The sequence below is a fragment of the Micromesistius poutassou genome, assembly GCF_964030765.1.
Source record: "Micromesistius poutassou genome assembly, chromosome: 7".
In the NCBI taxonomy this organism is placed as follows: domain Eukaryota; kingdom Metazoa; phylum Chordata; class Actinopteri; order Gadiformes; family Gadidae; genus Micromesistius; species Micromesistius poutassou.
The window spans coordinates 7,977,811-8,001,241 of NC_140277.1; the positions used below are offsets into that span (position 1 = coordinate 7,977,811).

Here is a 23,431-nt window from a genome sequence, read left to right on the forward strand (position 1 = left end):
CACACACACCGGCCACCCTCAGCACCACTGAACCAGACCTAACAGACCCATATGTTAAAATGACACACACACACACGCACACACACACACACACACACACACATCCTACATCAGCACACCGACATTTGATGCCATAGGGCGACAGCTGAATTTCTATGTGATCCCTCAGGGACAGTAGCTATACAGTCACATGCATGTTTCATTGCACATGCATGTGCTAGGGGGCATATTGACAACTGGACGCATTCTCCTTCTTCTTCTGCTTCTCTTCCCTGGTCCTCGTTCCTCATGGAACCACTGCTGTGTAGCAATGTCTTTGTGTCAGTGCTTTTTACCATCGTGATGCTAACCCTCCCTGGAAGGAGGGATACTTTTAGGGAGTGTGAAGGATTCTCAAGATTCCTTGGAGTTTTTTCCTTGTCCTTTAGAGGGCTCAGGGTTAGGAAGTCATCATATATTGTGCCCTGTGAAGCCCTTTGGGGCTGTAATTGTAACAAAGGGCTAGAATTGACTTGATTTGAATCTCTGTGACTGATCCCTAGTGCACCAATGTAAGCAACGCACATTGTATCGATGCCTGGTTCGATCCTGACCTTCGACCTTGTGCTACAAAGGTCATCCTCTATCCTGCATGTTTGTCTTCTCTGTCCAGTCAATATACAAACATAGATCAATCTGTGCCTGGTGTTCTGCTTTTATGAGTCTACATTTCCCTATTTTTTCCCTTTTTACCGGCAAATCATATTGAAACTCTTCTTTTTGCTTTTTCTCTTCTCCAGGAGGTCCAGAAGCTTACCAACCCCGTCGTTATTCAGGCAGATGGGACGATCAAGGCAGATGAGAAGGAGGAAGTGCCCATGAGCGAGGTGGGGTGGATGACCTCAGTCAAGGACTGGGCGGGAGTCATGATATCTGCCCAGACGCTCACCGGCCGAGTGCTAGTAAGTTCTACCACTCTCTATCTGCATACAGTAAAGTGTTGGTGTTTCCAGAAAGAAAAATACTGGGTTTGATCCCCAAATGTCTGCAGCCGTACTTAAAGTCTTCGAGTGAGCTACGGGAAGAAGATGACTGTGCCTGCCAATGAGCCTGACTGCTCATATCTGACCAACATTTTTGACAATCTCTTCCTGATTGGTTTTAGTGAATCCATCTTGCCTGTGAATCATAATCGCCGACACAGCTTAATCCTCTCACTGGAGGACAGGGAGGGAGGGAGCAGAGAGGCAGGGTGCGTTTTTATTAGGTTGTTTATCTGCAAAAAATCTTGCTCTTTCTCTCTTGACAACTCTCAAATCGTACCTACAGCACATTGAATACATTATAAATGTACCAATGGCCTGAGAGTTTCTTCTTCCACCCTAATGATGTTTACAGTATACACACACGTACCGTTTCAACCTATGCCCAGCTCCCTGATCCCTTTGCATCATGCCACGGGGCTACGACCTTCCATGCCACGGAAGACCGGGCCGTGCGGTGCTGACAGGAAAAAAGCTCAACCGCAAGTTTTCATGATGTCAAGTTAGAGGTGTCAAAGGCCAGAATCGAACATCGTGTTTGATGCATGACTTTTTTACACATAGCTTACCTTCGCCATCCGGATCTTTTTTGGGGTGCCGACTCCGGTGTTAATTCTTCTATTGGATGACTTCTGTGAACTACCTGATCCCCGACTGCGGCTCTCCAATGTCCATAGCATTTGCACAATTTTTCTTAGCTGTTCTTGCCAAGCTCTCCAAGCCTGGTATTTGAACTGGCACAGGGTAGCCTGCTGCATTGCACACTCTCACAAATACACCTGCAAACTAGTACACACACACACACACACACACACACACAAACATACATGTACACACAAAAACCTGTGCATGCATACACACAAACAGACATGCACACACACACACACACACACACACACACACACACACACAACTCGCTCACACACGTGCACACACACACACACACACACACACACACACACACACACACACAATAACTCTCACACACGCACACAAACATACACGCACACATGCACACAGACACACACACGCATGTCTCACACACAGACACACACCCTCCCTTCCTCCCTCCTTCCTTTGACCCTCATCTCACCCTCCACTGTCTATTCCCTAAATGTTGAGCCTTGTTACAGCCAATCACATTTGTTAGGTAGCCTCCTTTCTTGACAGTCCTTCATGGATTTTGTTATCGATGTAACATTGTCTGCTAGCGATACACTCTTAGGTGGACATATTGGTTCCCTTTTTCTTATTATTGTACATATTGCATCGCCCAATAGATTCAGTTTCAGATTATTCTGTCAACAATCTTTATTAATCCCACACACGGGAAACGTGGGTGTCACGACAGAATGGCTGGACAGAAATATTAAATTGAAAAGCAAAGAACATTGTCTAAATAGCAATATAAATCCACATACACAAACAAGAAACGCATCAAGCCCAGCAAGACGTGATATAATTCATACCCTGTTGCGGTTAGATATAGCCAGGGGCACAAACCTCTTTCCAATCAACTCTCTTGCAGATCACAGATCCCTACCTGAAGCTCAGTATCTTCTCCCATCCATAATGGTTTTCAGTTTCTTGAGTGGGCTGCACTTAGCCGGCACGTCAAATGTAAGTGACATGCATCTGCCACAGCGGATGTACCTCTGTCACGTGTGCAAAAGGTCTGGAGAAAAACGTAGGAGAAAAGCATTGGGACAGTCTAGATGCTTTCGTGTTCTACTCCCAGACAAAGGTACTGGGTTCGATCCCTCAGAGCCCTCTAGATTCCTCAGAGACCTGTAGCTATCCATGAGCAAGTTCAGTCACCCCTAACCCCTTCCCTGCTCTTTAGTGACAGCTATTCTGAAAATTCAGTTGAATTTTGAAGTGGCTTAAGCTAACAGTGTGTACAACATTGTAAATACGTTGAAGTCTGATATTATATTTCAAGTGTGGAGGTGGTCTTTAAAACCATCCAAAAGATTGCTGATGTAATGCGCTATGGGATGCAGCTCTGAAACGTGGGGAACCTGTTGGACCTGCTGTTTACTAACGATTACCCACGCTTCCATTCGCACAGGAGTAGTTTCACATCTGTTGCACATCGTAAGACCGTCTCAAGCTGTCTGGGGGGAAATGGAACGAGACGGCAGAGGGGATAGGCTCTCCAAACACACTCGCCGGGGAAAAGTGTGTGGGAATGCAGTGGTTGCTTAGCGCCAGATGACTTCCAGGATGCTCGGAGGAGAGGAGAGGAGAGATTCTGTAGCGTCCTCATGGGAGCTGTCAGCTGGACACAAATAAAACAGCCTCCCTCTCTACCGCTCTCTTCCATCACTTCCCCTCCTCACTCTCTGTTCCACTGGCATGGCCGTGCCATCCTTCCTGCTTAAATACCCAGCCCTGGAAACGTGCACACTGCCAATTTGGTGTGTGTGTGTGTGTGTGTGTGTGTGTGTGTGTGTGTGTGTGTGTGTGTGTGTGTGTGTGTGTGTGTTGTGAAGGAGATGAAGGACAAAACCATTAGAACGTGAAGATAGGCACACGTTCATGCATACGACCACATACAAACGCATGCACACTCACTCCACAGTGTGTACAGTAGTGATTTTTTACCAGGCACCTAATACATATTAACGAAAGTCAATAGACTAATGTTTAATTCAATGATTACTGGATAGATATATACCGTTTGGTGCATAAACTATTGAGCTGTATTCCACTGGCGTAGTCTCTCTCTTCTTTCTTTCGTTCCTTTGCTCTTTCATTCTTCCTTTTTCTTTTCGTTCTTTTTCTCTGCGTCTCCACTGCAGTGTGTTGTGATGGAGGTGTTTGTGTGGAGGTGAATGAGTGTATCTTCATTGGGGTAGATTCCAACCGTTTGTGAGCCCATGGTTCCCTGCCATGTCTCGTACACATAACACCCAGATAAGAGCTGTGTGTGTGTGTGTGTGTGTGTGTGTGTGTGTGTGTGTGTTTATGCCTGTGTGTGTGGTGTGTGTGTGTGTGTGTGTGTGTTTATTGGTGTGTGTGTGTGTGTGTGTGTGTGTGGGTGGTTTTTGAAAGATGCTTGGCCTCCCGTCTGTGTTCTGCCGCAGATCCAAATCTCAGTAAACATCCGTGTATATGTGTGTGTGTGTGCGTGTGCGTGTGCGTGTGTGTGTGTGTGTGTATTTGTGTGCAACCAGCCTGGATGGCAACAAGCAAGGTGCCATAGCGGTGCTTAGTCATCATATAGATGCATGCACGCACAAAAAACCCACACACTGACGCACGCACACACACACACACACACACACACACGCATGCATGTACACATACATTAATTAGCACACACATGAACAAGCACACACAAACTAACACATATTCACACACAGAGGCACACATGCATGTACAGTATGAGTGTATGTACACACACACACACACACACACACACACACACACACACACGTAGGCACTCATTGCATGCATGCACTCAGAAACACAGAGACACATTTAAACATGCACACATGCAACTACATACTCACACATGCATACTCACTCGCACACCCATGCACAGTGCGGATTGAGGCTGGATGCAGGCTCCGCTCTCTGGATTGAGATGGATTGCCCCTGGTCCTCTGATGGGATTGAGCCCTCCATCTCTGTTCATTTGTTGGCCTTGATGAGTTTGTAGCGAGTGAAAGATCAAGTATACCCACGGGCTGATTGAACTACAATTCAAATCTAAATCCCAATCCATGGGACTGGCCCTCCACCACCACCACCACCGACACCACCACCGACGCCACCACCACCACCGCCACCACCGCCACCTCTGGGTTGTTTCCCAGCGGGGGCCGGTGTTACTGGCTGGGAGAGAGGGAGGAGAGGAGGAGAGAGGGAGGGGGCCTCCTTGCTGTTGTTGCGGCGGCCCCGGGGGCCCATGAAGCGGCGGGTTGTGTGTGGCTGTCGACCTGCTGCTGGGCTCTCGTGGGAATCGGAGGTTAATGAACACGTATCTGTCCTCACAGTGTCATCATTTAGTCTGGGTGGGGGTGAGGTGGGGACCCTGTCTCATTCTGAGCGCTGACGGGCTGCTGGGAGGACAGAGAGTGTGTGTGTGTGTGTGTGTGTGTGTGTGTTTGTGGTGCGTGTTGTGTGTTTTAACATTCACGGCCGGAGCCTTGGTGAAAACGCGCTTTCCTTTTAGATGAGACACCGTTTGTCAAAGTCAACTGCCCTTGTGTGATCCTAGCATTTCGCCACAACCTACACACACACACACACACACACACACACACACACACACACACACACACACACACACACATACACATACACATACACATACACACACACACACACACACACAGTACACACAAACACACAAACACACCATACACACACACAAAACAAACAGCCCACCCTTCACCCTGTATCCAATTTCTATTAGTGTAGGAGTCATTTTGTGTGCCTTTGGAAAAGCAATGGGGTAAAATGAATGATACTTTAGCCTGCAGCTGCCGCCCTCCTGCTCTATATGGGTCTTTAGCTGTTTGTGTCACCCATCACCTCCACAATATGGACTGATCAATTATTTAGGAACCAATTCACCAAAGCCAGTGTAGCTTTTAGTCGCCAAGGTGAGAGGGCAAGCTATTAGTGTCAATGACCCCGGGACCAATCTAGACTGACAGCCCTCAGAATAGATGGAAAGAAAGTCCACCCATAATGGAAATTTTACCAAATGGAAATATGAGGAAAGTCCTGTTATTTGGGGAATACTGGTAGGTAGGCTGAGTGTGTGCTGAGCTGTGAAAAGGCTCCGGATTTGAAAGCCGATGTCCACAGTCTACAAGTTGGTGTCTTTGAGCAACAAGCCTTGTCCGCTACTCCCTAAAAACAAAATATTAATAACAAACTAATTATTCACTGTACTATCTCCACACAATAGAATCACAGCAACAGACAACGCTGATTCTATGCCACAACACAGAACCAAACCTCACCTCTGATCTCCTAATGGACTGCTTATAAATGCTTTGACAGCTACACTCAGGCAGGATGTGGAAATAGCCTTTTTCCGGCGAGCTCATCCGGGCCAAAGCAGGCGCACAAGATAGTAAGCTACTCCTATTATTTCATAATTTTTGTGTCGAGTCTGTAATGACGGTGCCCTAAAAAATGCCTTTTTTAAATCCCGTAATGAAGAAGACAAAGGGCGGAGGATTATAACCCGTTCAACGTAGATATTTCCCCTTGTCTCGCTGTGCCGCTGATTCGCCCGGCATGCCGGGTCCAGAAATAGGTCAGCCCTGCCAGCTTTCTTAATGCGATCTTTGGTGGGGGACCGCGGACCATCTGTTCCCGTGGCTGGGTTCCTAGCCCTATGGTGATCCCTCTGCCCGTGCATACAGCCTCCCATCACATGGCCGTCCACATATGGAGCCCTCTCCGTCAGCGCCGTCATCTGCCAAGCCGATGCACCGCGGCCGCCCTCGTCCATCTAGGCAAAAGAGCAACCTATCGTTAAGTTTAGGGTTCAGCGGGATGAAGTCGCTTCAACTAAATGTAACTTTTATTTTTCGACTCGTACGGGGGACGGTGAGGATGAACCAACCGAAACCCTTTTCACATCTGCATATAAAGAATATTGTTTATATTCATTACATCTCATCTCAAATAGCATTAGCTAAACCAAACCACCGGTTCACAAAGAGGAACTAGCCATCTGAAACGATCTGGCATTGATACTGAAGATGACTACAATAGCACCCGGCTGATGTGAAAGTGTGTGCATACCAAACACAACAGACTAGTTATTCAGCTGTACGTGTGTTAATGACACATCTGGGGTCCTTATCACACCATAACAGGCTTTTGCGTGCCCTCCCCAGACAGTTTTTAGGGTGCATGAGCAGACCCTTACCTGACACGCCATATGGTTTGTGACACAGAAGCATCTGGGAAGTCGTCCTTGAGAACGATTTGGATCGGAGCAGGCCCTTTGAATCCGTCTATCACTGTCTATCACGTATCCTGTGTATCACGTCATTCCTCACGGGATGCTGATGGATCCTTGAGATGAGGAACTTGACACGGTTTCTCGCGGGGATCGTAATCTCGTGAATCCATCCGCCTCGCAAGGTTAAGCAGACCCCTCCCCCCCCGCACCAATAGGAGCCTTTACAATATCAAAGGCTCATTGTATATGAGCCTATTTATCCCAGGCTCATTTGAAACAGACGTCACTGCCTCTCAGTACCGATGTTGTCCTTATAGGTAACGTGTCAACCCTCATTTATCTATTAGTTATGTCATTTAAAATGTCAGCGTTGAAAACAGACAAACTCACTAACTTTACTTTGCTGCGATATCTGTGTAATAACGAGGTGCATTGTACCCGGTTGTTATAAAGCCCCCTGCTAAACCTGCCAGACGTGGTGCGATGTAGTGCGACACCATAAATAGAAGAATAAGTTATGCGATGATATCCATCCTCGAGTTTCATCACTTACCTGCCTGGGTCTACTTCCTGCGTTTGTAAAGGAAAGCCTCAAAACAGCTTAGAATATTAACACAATGAAATAATGAATCTAAAAATGAAGGGCGACACATTCATGAGAAGGACGACGTCATGAAGAGTAGGCACTGCTCACAAAGAGTTGAGCGTGGAGGTTGATGTTGAATGTGCAAACCACAAAGGTAAAAACTGTCTGGTGTGAATACAAAAGCCTGGGTGTGCATTTAAAGGACCAGAAGTGTCGTACAGTGAAACTTTTACATCATCTATGCATTTAAAATAATTATCAGACCGGATGACATCAGCTCTAAACTTTACGTGGACCAATCAAAACATGCGATGAAGTTGAATACGTTGAGTGTGATATGTGTGAGTGCGTGTCTCTGTGTGTGCATCGGCGTGCCAGTATGTGGGAGTGTGTGTGCCTTCCAGACCTTGTGGGGACTCTGTGGGGAAGGACCATTGTTTATCCCTGTGTCCCCGCGTCCCGCTGAGAAGAAAATAAGTGTCAACGCGTTCCCACCCTACTGCTTCACACTGTTCTGCTCCTCACAATGGCATGTGTGCGCAACGGGGTAGCGGTTTTGTAATGAGTGTATGTGAGGTGAGACTTCATAGTGTGCGATCGTGTGTGTGTGTGTGTGTGTGTGTGTGTGTGTGTGTGCATGCACATATGTGTATGTTTGTTTGTGTGTGTGTCTGTGTGTGTGTGTGTGTGTGTGTCTTTGTGTTAGTCGGCTTAATTAGATTTGTTTTATTTCGGGCCTCAGACCATCCACAGTTCTGCTATTTATTTTCCGTTATATCCGTATTTACAGTCCGTGTTTGTTTACGCGTCTGTGTGCGATGGGGTCGGATTGTTTGTGAGCGCATCAATGGACGTTACTAAGCTTGCATGCCTATTCGTGTGTGTGTGTGCGTGCGTGCGTGTGAGCATGTGTTTTTGTTTGTGGGTTTATGCGCATGTGCCCCATGTTTGCGCGTGTGTGTGTGTGCGCAATGTTTGATCACGCTTATTATTCTGTGTGTGTGTGTGTGTGCGATATTTGATCATCCTTATTATTCTGCGTGTGTGTGCGGAACTGATTCCGCACTGTGGGTAAACTCATCAGCGGCACTACAGCTGTCAGCAGCCTAACGCAGCGCCGGAGCCATCTCCCCTGTTTATCCTCCGCTGTCACCCGCTAGGAGCGGAGGAAAACAGTGTCATCGTAATGCAACCTGAGACCTACGGGGAGATTCTGAGTCTTTCTGCCATCTAATGGCGCTTCTGCCATTGAGTGTCGCCTCATTTGCAACGAGCACGTTCTTATTTCGTCGAATCGTTGCCGATCTTGCAGGCAAACACTCGAAACACACTGACACATGATGCACAAACGCATACACACACACACACGTTGTGCGGGTACACACATGCACGCGGATGAATGCAGCCACACACACACACACACACACACACACACACACACACACACACACACACACACACACACTTGATACACACACACACACAAACTTGAAAGACACACATGCGCACACGCACACTCATACTTTGTGTGTTTAGAAAATTGTTGAAAAGAGAAGATGCCATCATTCCTCCAGGAATAAATTCCGATGCCATATCTCTACATCAGACTCGGTCTTACAACTAGCAGATAGAGAGGAATCCAAGCATCTCTCTGGGCTCTATTCTGCATCCAGTCATCCATGTTGGGTTGGTCCCCTACAGTCTTATTGCTGCTCTGGTCTACTTTCACTGTTCATCTCTTGGTTTTTGAATCCCTTAATCATAGTTAGATGTGAATACATTTAAATAAATCTACTCAAGACTTTACTGTCATTAGCATCCATAAAAGAAGGTAACACAACATGCACTTTATGTCACTGCACTTTGGTGCACTGAGATAACACTTTTGTTTGTTTATGTATTTAATATAAGCCTCTGTCAGAGACCATTTTCTGCCACAGCAGATGGACTATAATGTTTTTCTATCTAATGTGCACGAGAGGTTTAGTGGACGTTCATGACCTTGGTTCATGACCATGGCGAGTCTAGGGCTGGCTGTGGCAAGAAGAATGTGTGAAACTGCGAGGCCGGTCCTCTGCCCCAACCAACAGATTAATGAACGGTTAACTGATGAATCACTGGTTGAGTAATAAGCACACAGGGGTTGTGATTCATTAGCATCCCAAAAATAGACCCAATACATCACACAGAAGACCCGAGTGTAATGGAACTAATCTCAAACCAAAAAGTTTCATCTGGCTCCGTCACTTAAGATAATGAAGAGAGATAGATTAAAAGGTGATGTATATGCTATTCCTATTTCATTGGCCATAACCTAGCAGTGATATCGAAAGCGATCCAATTATCATCGACTTAGGTGTGAATGGTCGATGATAGACTGATGGACTGCTGTTCATGCTGCATGGAGCACAGTGTGACGGAGATGCCTCATTCCAAGTTGGATAAGACCTTCTGTTCCTGAGATAAAGTAATTTCAATGTGTTTTACCTACCAACGGGTGACCTACCTGAATACCTTTTGACAGGAAGGTCGGAGGACGATGGGGGTTGGTGTTTTGGACCCGTGCATCCGTGCCAAAGCAAGTAATTTGACTTGCTTTGGAAGCTGTTGGTGTTGGCATAATTGTTCCTTCCAGAAATGGTTTCAGAGGACGTTACAGGCCATGGGGAGTCGCTTGGCCCGCATTTCTAGTGATTCCAAAACTGACCCTGACAAATGTAGAAAATGTGGAAGTCCCCCTAGCGAAGTGGTTCTGTTGAGGCACCAGGAAGGGACACAAACACAATTGGACATCCCATGACGAATCCCTGTACGCTTCCGACGCGAGGGCCAATAATTACATCATTTTGGGCTTGCAAACAGCAAGACACGGTGGTGAGTATAAAGTCAGTGAGGGCGGCAAAGACAGACTACAGGAAGTGAGAGAGAGAGGAGAGTGGGAATTTAATAGAGAGGGAATGTGATAGTGTGAGTCTGAGATAAAGGCAGAGAGGGAGAAAGACAGAGACATAAAGAGACACAAAGATCCTTGGATTGCAGGAAACTGCTATATATATATACTATGATATAGTAGCATACAACACTATTGTTTACTACACTGCACACGCTATGCTACAGAATTCTATGCTATAGTATTGTAGTTACTCTACTATCCTATACTATACAATTTCTCAGTCAAAACTCCCGATCTCTGTACCACGCAGAACAATGTCTCTGGTGTGTTGAATGAAAGTGCGGTGAATGGGTTTCCAGAGGCAGACAGAGCGAGCCAAGCAGGGCCCGTTAACATGAGCGTTGTGGGATCAATCCATCAATATCCCGGGATAGACATCATGCGGTGATGATTGGACCGGCCACGGAGCCTGATGGGTGTGGCATCGCTAGGCCTCCACTCCCTAGCCTGGGCTCCTCTGCCCCCCAGACCCAAAGCTTCCCTCATGGTTAGAGTTTCATTTGAATGAAAATGAAATCACATATTTTACAAGGGTTCCCTTTCCCGTTCTAATTGTGGTTTAGGCGGGGATGGGGACGGGGATGGGGGGGTTAAAAGGGTTTGGTTAATATATTTGTTTGTATATGTTAAGCTGGGCAGATCAATGCAGAACTATTCTGTGCGACCGCAGCTGTCATAGTGGACATGGTGCTGCATAGTTCAGCATTGGTCCCCTAGCAAACAGCTGTAGCATACTACAGCTAGCCTTTGTGTGTGCCCAAGTCTAATCTTTGCTTTGTATGATTGAGAGGTCAGCTTGGTTTTACGTTACATTTATGATACTACTAAGTTCAGTGATAATTAATGCATTTATAATATATACTACTCTACCACTGAAATGCAGGGAATCTGGCCGTTTGATAGATGGATAAAGTAGAGCCTAGGGTATTGGAGCCCCTTTGATCCCATCTGTCCAATATGAACTAGGGCCCCTTGGGCCACTGAAAAGTCGATAGAAGATGGTTGTGTTCCAGATGTAACATGTTTCATAAATACCATTGGGTGTTTGTGAAATGATTTGAATAAGTCTGGTAGCGATGGTCCCCCCCCCCCACTTCTCCCCCTCCCAGCCCCTGGACTGCAGGTCATAATGCTGAGTCACTCTATGTGATGAGTCACTGTCCTAAGCCCCCTCCTCCACACACACACACACACACACTCTCTGCCCCATCACACCCACCCCCCATCACCTCGCCCTCCAGCTCTGAACCGGCCTGCTCATATCCTAGATAGAATTAGAGCGGTATTCTGCATCGCAACAACAACCCCCCCACCCCACACACACACAAACACACACACTTATACACACAAGCAAACGTATACACACACACACACACACACACACACACACACACACACACACACACACACATATATACACTACTATATGCATGCACACGCCCATGCACACATTCCTAGTAACTGCCCGGATGGCAACACTGCAGACCAAGGGAGATGGAGCGATAGAAAGAAAGTGAGATAGTGAGAGAAAGACATGGAGAAAAACAGAGGAAGAGAGAGAGGGTGGGAGGAGTAAGATGGATGGAGAGGGGGTGAGTGAGACCGAAAGGGAGGGAGAGAGGTAGAAAGCGAGAGAGCAATTTTCACAGCAAGAGAGCGAAAGAGAGAAAGAGCGAGAGTGGGATGGAGAAAGAGAGTGAGAGCGGCCACAGGAGTGATGTCCCATTTAGCCTCACTTATAGGAGCCGAGTCACTGGTGACTTACAGGGACGGGATGTCTTAGATACTGCACTGACATTATGGCCTCAATTCTGTCTCCTTGCTCCCATGCTGAACACAATGGATCTCATGGAGACCCAGTTACCAACACAACAGTACTACACTTTGGATCACATGAGACCCAGTTACCAACACAACAGTACTACACTTTGGATCACATGAGACCCAGTTACCAACACAACAGTACTACACTTTGGATCACATAAGACCCAGTGGTCAGCATTTGACTCTCACTGGCTTTGGGCATACGACAATAACATTAAATTCTTCTTCTTTCCGTATGTTTTTTTTAGTAGGGCAGTCAAAACTTAGAATCTCTACATAAACACGTTGTAATATAGTATATTGTGTCATGTTTCACAGATAGAAAGGATTACCAGATGAGTGTTTGTCTCTGCAGAGTGAGAGAGGCACACCAGTGACAGGCGAAAACAAAACAACAGAACAAACTATTGTTTACCGACAGTCAGTCAGTCGGTCGAGCAAGAGAGCGAGAGAGACATTTAGGTAGGCTGTGCGCGAGGGTAGACGCAGACGTGTTCCTCGGTGCTTGTTAGTCAGAGCATCTTGTTCAATCCGACAGCCTCCTCCTATGCCTCACCACTGTCACCGCGCTGCGGTCTGATCCGGCGCCAGCGACTCTAAAGCCCACTGAAATGACGCATATACCCAAAGCATCACGAGGAGCTGCATCACATCGATCCAACTCGCTTCTAACAACGCTCTTTCCTCTCCATGGCTCTCCTTCTCAAGGCTCCCAGTTCCAACCTAGGCCTTCCTGGATCGGGGTGGACTTAAAAAGTTTAGATCTCAAGAAAAACATTTTTATTTACGTTGGGAAGTAGAATTTTTGAAATGCAGTCGAGTTAAGTGCTTTAGCCTTACCCAATCAGGACTTGAACGTTGTTATGACGCCATGACCTTTGCCTTGTTGTTGGGTAACATTAGAAATGTTGGCTTGTGGGTAAATGCCATGCATGAGCTGGTGAGGGTTAAGGCTTCTAGTCCAGTGATGCCTACAGGTAGACTGTGGACATGGTGGATGGAACGGCGTACCTGTCCAATGGTAGTCAAATACCCTTACTTCTACTACTTACTGCCTGCCTCCGACCTCCATTTTGAATTGTACCGTGTGGAAAAACCCTTCTGTCCTATCGAACGACAAACTTTCCCAATTATCAACCCTCCTTCTCTCTGTGGGATTTGCAGCACTGTCATTCAATTCTGCTGTTCATCATTCGTCTACTGCATGGAATACACAAGCACTGTGACTCAGAGAGAGAGAGAGAGATAAAGAGATAGAGATGGAGAGAGAGTGTAGGAGTGTTGGAGAGGATCAGAGACAACGACTCCCCCAGCTCTTCTTTATGAGCTACGGCTGCGGTTTCAGAAACTGCTCAAATATGAATGATGATGATGGTTGGAAGACGTGATGTGAAGAACGATGCACTGATGATTTTCCACCAACTTAAAATGGAGCCAACAGAGCAGTTGATCAGTGTCATTTTTTATTTGAATGTCCCGTCCTGTGAGGCACTGTGTGTGTGTGTGTGTGTGTGTGTGTGTGTGTGTGTGTGTGTGCGTGCTTGCTTGTGTGCATGAATGCAGTGATTTGTGTATCCCTACTCCCTACAAACTTTGGGGCAGGATAGTTCAGCTAAAAGGGCGCTGGGTTCAATCCCAGAAGTCAGTTTCCAGTCTGGGATCAATAAAGTAATAATCTTGTGTTGAGCCCCAGGCTACCTGCAGGCATACTTGAGCAAGATGCCTTCTCCTAACCCCGACCTGCTCATTAGTGACATCTGGATCCACTGTCCAACCCCTACCTGCTCATCAATGGCATGTATCTCAATCAATCAATATCCTTTATTTAACCAGGTGATTAAAAATCTATTTTCCAAGAATGACCTGGCCAAGAAGGCAGCACTATGATAAAATAAGCACAATCAACAAGTATCTGTATCCACCGTCCAACCCCGAGCTGCTCATTAGTGATATGTATCTGTATCCACCGTCCAACCCCGACTTGCTCATTAGTGACATGTATCTGTATCCACTATCCAACCCCCACCTGCTCATTAGTGACATGTATCTGTTTCCACTGTCCAACCCCGACCTGCTCACTGTGGGCATGTGTCTGAATGATGGCTTGTTTAATCAGCCATCAATGCGTTCAGAATTCTGCGTGTTCGATGCGAGGGGGGGGGGCTAACCACTGGTCTGCACTGTATCACCAGTCTCATATTTCCGTGCCACCCCTTACCCCCTTAATTGCCCTCTCTCTGCCCGTTGCAAAACCCCGCGTGAACCCCTCGGTTTCGGGTTCAGCCCGGCAGTAAAAGCTGTTGCCACTCGTGTCGTATTCTACACGCCTAATTGCTTATCTCCGCTCTCGTCCACGTAGGCACCATCTGGTGAGGTGCTCCCAACAGATCTGTTTCTCCCACCATCAGGGATTTGTTTCCTGGGAAAGAGGGTGGAGGCACGGTGTCCCTAAAACACATGCCACCTCAAGCAACCCCCAAACCCCCCCCCCCCCCCCCCCCCCCGCCAACCCCACAGCCCCGCACCCCCCTCTGCTTAATGCCGGCTCGCTGTTTCCATGAGGTCATCATTACGGGAACCGATCACAGGTGGAACGGGTGGAGGTGCGTGCCAAAGTGGCCGAGGTGGGCGGGGGCGAGAGAGAGAGAGAGATTAGTGAGGCGAGGGCGGAGGAGAGGGCGAGAGCGACATACGGACGGACGTGTAACGGAACGGGCCGAACAATCATATCAGCGACACGGAGCGGGCGAAGCGTGAGAATGAAACTGAAACAGATTGCGACGGGTGTTGGTTCAACATGAATGCTTGGTTTTTTTTGGGGGGGGGGGGGGCGGGGGGGTGGTGTTTTGCTATAATCCTCTCTCACACACTCAGGAAGCTCTCCCGCTGCTGGTGTCGCTGTCATTATGTTTTCACTGTCGATTCCCATCCAGACATCGAGAGGAGGAGGTTTTAGCTTTGGTTACTCGTGTTCCCCCGTGTTCCAAGTAGCCCCATGGAGCCCCCGCGTCCTAATGAAGTGGCCTGCAGGGCTGCCACTGCATACATGGCCCCCGAATTGCATCAGTACAGATTTTTGTTGGTGTACAAGCCGAGGCAGGATGGCTTCTCTTATTGTTTCGGTCTTCCCGAGAGGAGAATAGAAGGGAAGCCGTTCCATTTTCTTCTCACCTCTCCTTACTCTTCTCATATTTTCTACTCTCTTTTTGTCTCCTTGCCTCTACCCTTCTCCCCAATCTCTTCCCTCCTAGCTTTTCTCTTCGTCCTTTCCTCTCCTTCTCTCCTCTCCTCTCCTTCTCTTTCATCGTTTCTCTCTCTCTCTCTCTCTCGCTCCCTCTCCCCCTCCCCTCCTCTCATCTCCTCCCTCCTCTTATCCTCTTCTGTCTCCTATTTTCCATTTCTTTTCCCCTCGCCAAGAGACATAAATAACATTGTCAAACATGTCAAGGGCTGCGCCATGTACAGGGCACACACACATGCACAGGACACACACACATGCACGCACGGATAATAATTATGTGCATGTTTCAATTCAGGTGTCGTTACGCGTGTCGAATTGCAAATCGACTCATTCAAAAGAAGTGTACACGGTGGACACACACGTGCACAGGTTCTCCTTATGGAAGCACTTAATGTTAGTGTGTCGACCTTAAACATAAGGAGACGGAGATGTTGGTTCAGGGCTTTCCGAAGCGAACAGACGGAGTGTTGGCTTCCAGGACGACGTGGGGGCGAGGGAGACTGAAAGGGGCCGCTGCCTTTCTATTCATCAGGGAGTCGTGTATCTGCTCGCGCTTTGTGATTTACTTTCAGAACTTTTCCGCCGCCGCCTCATACACCTCTCGTCTAATCCGTCGTGTTCACTCCCACTTGGCAACCCATCGCCATGGTAACGCCTCATGCGGAATGTACAAGGGCTCCCTAATGCACCTGTTTGAGTCCCGTTGTTTTATGTCCCGCCCCCGAACACGGCGGTGGGTTTACCCGCACCGTCCGTCAGCAGAGTCGGGCCATAAAATAAGGGGGGGGGGGGGGGTAATACATGAGGAGAGCGATCCCCCAGTCCATAGTTCATTGGTTGTCAAAAGGAGGGCGAAGGTTTGTGCTCTAAGCGTTATTTAAAATGGCTGCCTTGACAGTAAACCTCTCCCTGTGGAGGTTGCATTTAAAGACTGAAATGTGTTGTGTGTAGCAATTTTATGTGACGTTTTTAATGCTACAGAGGATTCTGTAGCATTAAAAACGTCACATAAAATGTCACATAGCATAGGAGTCTGGGGGCTCGGCGGAGAAGGGGTGTGGGAGGAAGGGGTGAGGTTGGTGAGGCAGGGGTTGGGATGTGGAGCTTATGAGATGAAAACGTGTTGGTGATATTAAACCCATGAAGTCCCTCATCGCAGGGGAATAGCAATGTGACATAAGATCATACGCATCCATAGAAGGATGTGGCCGAGAGAGAGAGAGAGAGAGAGAGAGAGAGAGAGAGAGAGAGAGAGAGAGAGAGAGAGAGAGAGAGAGAGAGAGAGAGAGAGAGAGAGAGAGAGAGAGAGAGAGAGAGAGAGAGAGAGAGAGAGAGAGAGAGAGAGAGAGAGAGAGAGAGAGAGAGAGATACACTGCACACTTGGTGCAGACATTCCATGCTAATGTACAGTTGGTGTTGAGTCCCTCTCATCGTTAACCTTAACAGGTTAAGCGGAGGTCACGGGTATGGTGGAGCTGGGTCATGGCGCTAGGGTCATGACCTATCACGCTGGGTCATGACCTATCACGCTGGGTCATGACCTATCACGCTGGGTCATGACCTATCATGCTGGGTCATGACCTATCACGCTGTCTACGTGATAGGTCATCAGACTTCTGAATGTTTTCTGGTTTGCTTACTTTCTAGGTTATGGTGAATCCACAGTGTTTGGGGGTATCAGTGAAGGCCATCAAACAAATCCAAATTAAAGCAATATATCTAATCTGAAAACATTATCTGTAAGTGACGTCCGAAACGTGTAACGATGGACTTCATTTATGAACATGAAAAATGGCAATAGAATTTATGAGCAAGGCACTCAATTTACGTTGTGATTTTCAGTGTTTTGATCGGATTCAATAACCTTTAATTATATATAAATCATATTCTTTAAGATGTATTACCAACTAGCCCACTAAAGTGAGATCAGATGATATATTCCCTGGGGTAACTGAATTTGCTGAACTACCATTTTTCACCTTTTCCCTTTGCGATAACTCAAACTTATGTTTGAGTTATCGCATGTTTTTAACAATTTGTTGGGTTTCAATATTGTGAAGCAGATGGATTATTTACTACGACACAATTTAATTTGCTACATTATTATACTCAATCATTCCCACACTAAGGCCCCGTTTACACAAGGACGGGTAAAAACTACGGTAAAAAAATATTTTATCGGAAGTGCCTTTCGTTTAGACGGTGACAGCGTTTTTGGGGCTTGAAAACGCAAAAATCTGAAACCAACCTCCAGAGTGGAAAACTTGAATATGCTCCGCCGTAGTGTTTCCGTCTACACTGCCAAGATGCAAAACTCTGCTCACGTCGCGTACGCGTTTATGTCACATACATGCGCCAGTACAGGGAAATAAACAAACATGTCGGATTATTTCCATGCGTCAGACCTTCAAGCTGCTCTGGCAGCTCTAATAAACTTACAGGAGTCTTTCCACGAACTGTACAGATAGTATTACTGAACAGAGAAGGATCTGTAATCACCTAATTCTTCTTATTACCAGCGGTAGCCATGTTTTGTTTTTCGCAGCGCAGATAAGAGAAGAAGGAAGATTCTATGCATGCGCTCAGACATGGCGGTGTTGTGTGATAGTGTATCACAGCACCACCTAGCCGCCTGGCATGCATACCCAATCGAATTCCACACACTTTTGCGTCACCATATGCACGCAGATTTCCTCCCGAAAACGCTCGTCTAAACACAGAATAAAAAGTGAAGACGCGACGCCACTTTTGCGTCTTCTGTTCAGACCGTCATCATGTAAACGTGGCCTTACTTTCATAATGTGACGTGTTTGCAATAAACAAGATATTAGCACGGGGCAGAACAGGCAGTGTGATTTGTTCCTGTGCGATTTCATTGGATCGTGCTAAAGGGACATTACACGCTTACCAGCTGTGTTGATGGGTGTCAGCTCCATGCATGCTTTATATAAGGGAACACGATGGATCAAATGATGCGTCCTACATTTCTTCAGCTAGAGCCTACAGGAATTTCTGTTGATTAGATGCAAACAAATGCAGAAAAAAAAGCTTTTTCTTCAGTCAACAATGTTTGCCCATACTTAATAGCTGAATAGGTGAATAATGCGACCGTGGCACAGAGATAACAAGGTGAGGGGCGTCCATTTTGTCATTTCACGCTATCTTCAAAAGGTTAATCAGACAGGCGGAGGCAGCGGCGACAGAAAGCTGATGCATGTTGTTCTCTTTGACCTCAAGCTGGTGCGGATTGGAAAGAGGCACACCGTTCCTCGATTAAGGCACGCCTACTTTTTTTTATTTATCCTTGGGAGGTCACCCCTCTTTGCGCCCCCTACCTCCCACTCTGTGAGAGCTCTTTGGTTTGTGAGCAGATCCATTCCAAGGGAAGGAACATGCTCAAAGGTGGATCCCGCTCTCCCGGTCTTGGTCCACGACCTGCCAATCATCTGCCGACCGACGGCGTTTGCTAATGCTGTGCTTTCTTCTCTCCATTGTGAAAACGTGTGCGAAGCGCTGTGCGCAAAAACCCTTATCAGCCTGGCTCAATTGTTAGCAGTGGGCCCAAGAGCTGTGTGTCCCCATGGTTGATAAAGTGCTTGTTAACCCTCAGGAAATGAACGGAAACCTTGAGTTAATGAGATGAATATCATGTCCTTGCTGCCGCCTCTCCTCTGAGATGCGAGAGGGGGAGTCGGTGGAGAGATATGTGTGCTCTTAGATATTTGAGAAGCCCCACAGTGGGGGAGAACGTCTAGTGGACCTTATTTGTTTAAACTGTAACGTAATGTTTATAAGTCTTTTCCATGTGCGAATGAAATTCCTATTCTGCGAGGGATTTTAATGGTTAAATCTTTGCAGTGATTTAGACATATATTTCCTTAATTGTTGAATTGAGTGTTTTTTCCAAAGTCCATATATATTAAATCAAACAGCAGTGTAGCATAGCTTTTCTTCAATAGCAAATTTCTCCTTTTAGTTTCTTCCTAATTACTGTCGAATTGTAGTTGGTTCGTTATTGTAATTCAACCCTATACTCTTGGCATGTATTCATGACCTCTATTAGCATATACACATTGTGGAAAGTGCTGGCCCTAGGCCTATATGTTGCTGTACTGGAAGCTGGTGCTTCTGGCTTAATATGAACACCTCATAAACAACACTGACAGTTCTATTATCGTTGGCATCCTTTTAGGTAAATACACCCGCCTTATCTTTATCAGCGGACAGCGTGACCATCCATTAGCATTATTGCTAGGGGAACAGACATTTTGAATTGAATACTTGGCAGTATTCACCCCTTTGCCCTCTTCTTGCCAAATGCTATGTGACATTTTTTTGTCGCCCGGGCGAAGGGCATCCTCAAATTTGGGAATGAGCTCCGGACAAAGTAATTGGTCTTTATGCAATCTAATACAAACGGTGTTGGTGTGATGAGGATTTGACATTGTTATCTTGCATAGGGGAGGGGTTGATTTATGCTGGGATTAAGGTTACATAATGGAAGCCAGTGTACTTTACCGGTACAGAGACAGCAGTCACATTGTCCTGAATACATTATAACAAAAAAAACAAAAAGCTGAAAGAAATAATATGTGATAAAAACAAGAGTGGAGAAAAAAAGGACTATTTAATATTCAGACGATGTCTCCATTGCTGCATTAAAAAAGACTCCATAATCCTTTTTTGGTCCAAACGGGACGTTGATAAAAACTGTTATGTATAAAGCATTGTGTTGTGTTGTGTGGTGCATTGAGGGACTCTATGCACACACAACAACAACAACAACACCAACTGATTCACCTCTCCTCCTCATAGTCCTCCTCTTTCTTCTCCACCTCCCCATCCTCCTCCTCCTCCTCCTCCAACACCTCCTCCTCCTCCTCACGTAGAGTCACACACACATGCCCGCGTGCGGCTGTAATCCCTGCAGATTGTGCTCACTATGGGCGAGTTTGTAAACAAAGGCAGGAGCATGTCAACCCACGTGTGGTAAAGGAACAAGGACTCCCTGGCTTGCAGAACATTCCAGTAAATTCTGCTGGCAGTTGGTGGGCGAGCGCCAGAGTCCTCATCTCTCCCATGTGAGATCTATTCGATTTACCTTATTGCCGTTTTGGCACCTAGTTCCCATCAACGTGCGTGCGTGCGTGCGTGCGTGCGTGCGTGCGTGCGTGTGTGTGTGTGTGTGTGTGTGTGTGTGTGTGTGTCTAAGCCTTCAGCACACACCTTTCTATTTTTATAATTTTTGGATTTTGTCCCTTACATCTTTCTTTCCTTACTGATAAGCAACTACTGGCATCTAAAGTCAAACCCAGAACATCGTTTAATGAATTATTATTAATTAAATGACTATACTAATTAAACATATCGTATCATTCTTATATATTTGTATTATCATTATTATTTTATGTTGTTTGTTAGTTCTTTGTTGTTTGCCTTGAACCCCAGCTCTGGGTTCTCCTACAGACAGCGGGAGTTACTTGTATATAGTTACCCTATTTATATGTAAATATTTAAATGAACAACTTGAAGCTGTTGTGCTTATCTGGTGTTGATGCCTGCAGCCGATTGACGCTAATTTAAGACTTAAGAAGGTTAATTATCTCCGGCAACACATTAGAAATATGCTGATCGCTTCTTCCTCATCGTAGGGAAGGTTAAGAGATAAGCAACAAAGAACTGAACCCAACTTTGATGTGATCCTGAGGCGTTTCATCAGATAGTGCTAAAGTGACAAAACACACTATCCAGCTGTACAGCTGCGTGTTAGCATGGTTGTGCGGTTCTTATATAAGGGCGCGCACTGGTTCAAATGTCACATCACAACACGGCAATTATCACACACATAGAAATGATGACGATCACATATGCCTCTTCGCAGGGAAGGTTAAGATGAGCTAAAAATAAAGTGACTTTGATGCTAACTCAAATACGCTTCCTCTCGTTCAACACATTGGTAACACTAAACAACAAGGGTACATTCATTAAAACTGTGTTAGAACAGTGATCAACTTATTATGATAAAGCATTATCATAGGGTTAGGGCTATTAAGTAATTTATACATTAATACCTTAGTTAACATGAAAGCCATTCTCTTACTATGAACATAATTGGTAAATGATTACTAGACCGTTATTAGTTAATTGTTGATTAACTTACTTAACTTGATCAATTTACTCTTATTGTATAGTGTGATCAACACGTTCATTTTGAACGTCATGTTTTCTAAAATAGCTGAATATTTTTAGTTATTAATCTTGATATTTTCTTTATTTGAGACCCATTTCTTTTTTCCAAAATAACCAGTGGTCCTAAGTGCCGCCCTTAATCACACCATAATGATCGTGTTGAAACAGCTGTAATTTAGTTGCACGTTGAGGTGATTTGTTCCCCGTTTGATTTTCAAGATATGCCCCCCCCCCCCCCCGCAAAAAAAAAAAAAATTGTACATTATGCAATCCATTATGTTCATTTAATTAATATGAACTCAAATGGATTCCATGAAACTGTGGAACAATTTGTACTGAAACAAAGGCACCCGATTTGTGAGCATGTGTCAATTTTCTCAAACTCTTCAGTTGACAGTAGATTCAAATGACAGTAGATACAAGGGCAGTGCTTATGCACTATACTGAGCCACTGTGCGAACACACCGTCTTGCATTCAGTCTCAGAAATGTATTGTACGGATCTAGTTCTTTGTATATGGTTGTTCTTTCCCACAGTGAGTCTCAGACTTTATGCATATGATTTGACCTTCACGTGCACAACATAGGGTGTTTTTGTGTGTAGTTTGTTTGTGTGTTTAGTCGGTTTATTTGTATTTGAATGCTTTTACAGACCCTTGTTCTCACGAGCATTGTGTTTGAATCCATTGCGTCTTGCTGTCATTTTAAAGACAGCCCTATCTGAGGGCTGCTGATGTCAGGCTAGTATTGGTTATGATGGTAGAGGTGAGTGGCTTTCTCCTCTAACACTGTCATTGGCTCTCTGCAGTCTGCTCACATACGTCTCTGCTGCCATAATCCCATTAGGGGTCCTCCCTAACACACACGCACGCACGCATGCACGCACGCACGCACGCACGCACACACGCACGCATGCACACACCACACACACACACACACACACACACACACACACACACACACACACACTTTTACACAATAATGCATGGCACACACAAACCCATATCCATCAACACAATCATACACTCACACACATCCATGCATGAGCCCACAAACCACACACCACACACACAAACACACACACACAAGATATGTGGCATTTAGACTCATGCTGTGCCTTAGAGGACACGCTCTAATTTCTCTCTCTCTCTTCACTTTTGTCTCTCCCAAAAGCCATTTTCTGCTACTCCTGGGAAGTACCTATATCCCGAGGGGTCTCTCAATTTTCCTTAGCCCTCTTTCCAACATATTCTTATCTATCCATCATCTATCTATCTCCCTCCACTTGCTTTGTTTTTTTGCTCTTCCTTTGTCCCTTCTCCCTTTCCTCTTCCCTCTCTCCCTTCCGCTTTCTCTTTCTGCCCCTCCCTCAATTAACCTCCCTCTCTCTATCCCCCTCCCTCTTTGCCTCTCTCTTTCTGCCTCTTTCCTCCATTCTCTCTCCTTCAATCTCTGTCTCTACATCTCCCTCTCCCCCCCCCTCCCTCTTTCTCTCTACCTTTGACTCCCTCTCTCTGTCTCTTCACCCACCCCTCTCTCTCTCTCTCTCCCCCCTGCCTCCATCTCTCTCCCCACCCCTCCCTCTCTCCCTCCCTCTGCCTCCTCTGGTTCCTTTCAGCTCTGTCCTCTGCGCAGAGCCAAGGTCACGGTCCCAGTCTGGGCCGATCTGCCACTAGACC

General features: G+C 46.2%; 1 protein-coding gene across 1 annotated transcript in view; it reads left to right on the top strand.

The window, feature by feature from the left end:
• LOC311350581 (calcium-activated potassium channel subunit alpha-1a-like) overlaps window positions 1-23,431 on the top strand; it is a gene marked incomplete at its 5' end in the record, with an annotated part of 141,150 nt that overhangs the window by 28,644 nt on the left and 89,075 nt on the right. The window contains 1 exon segment of the mRNA XM_084470640.1: window positions 780-941. Coding sequence (XP_084326766.1) covers window positions 780-941 — 162 coding nt within the window.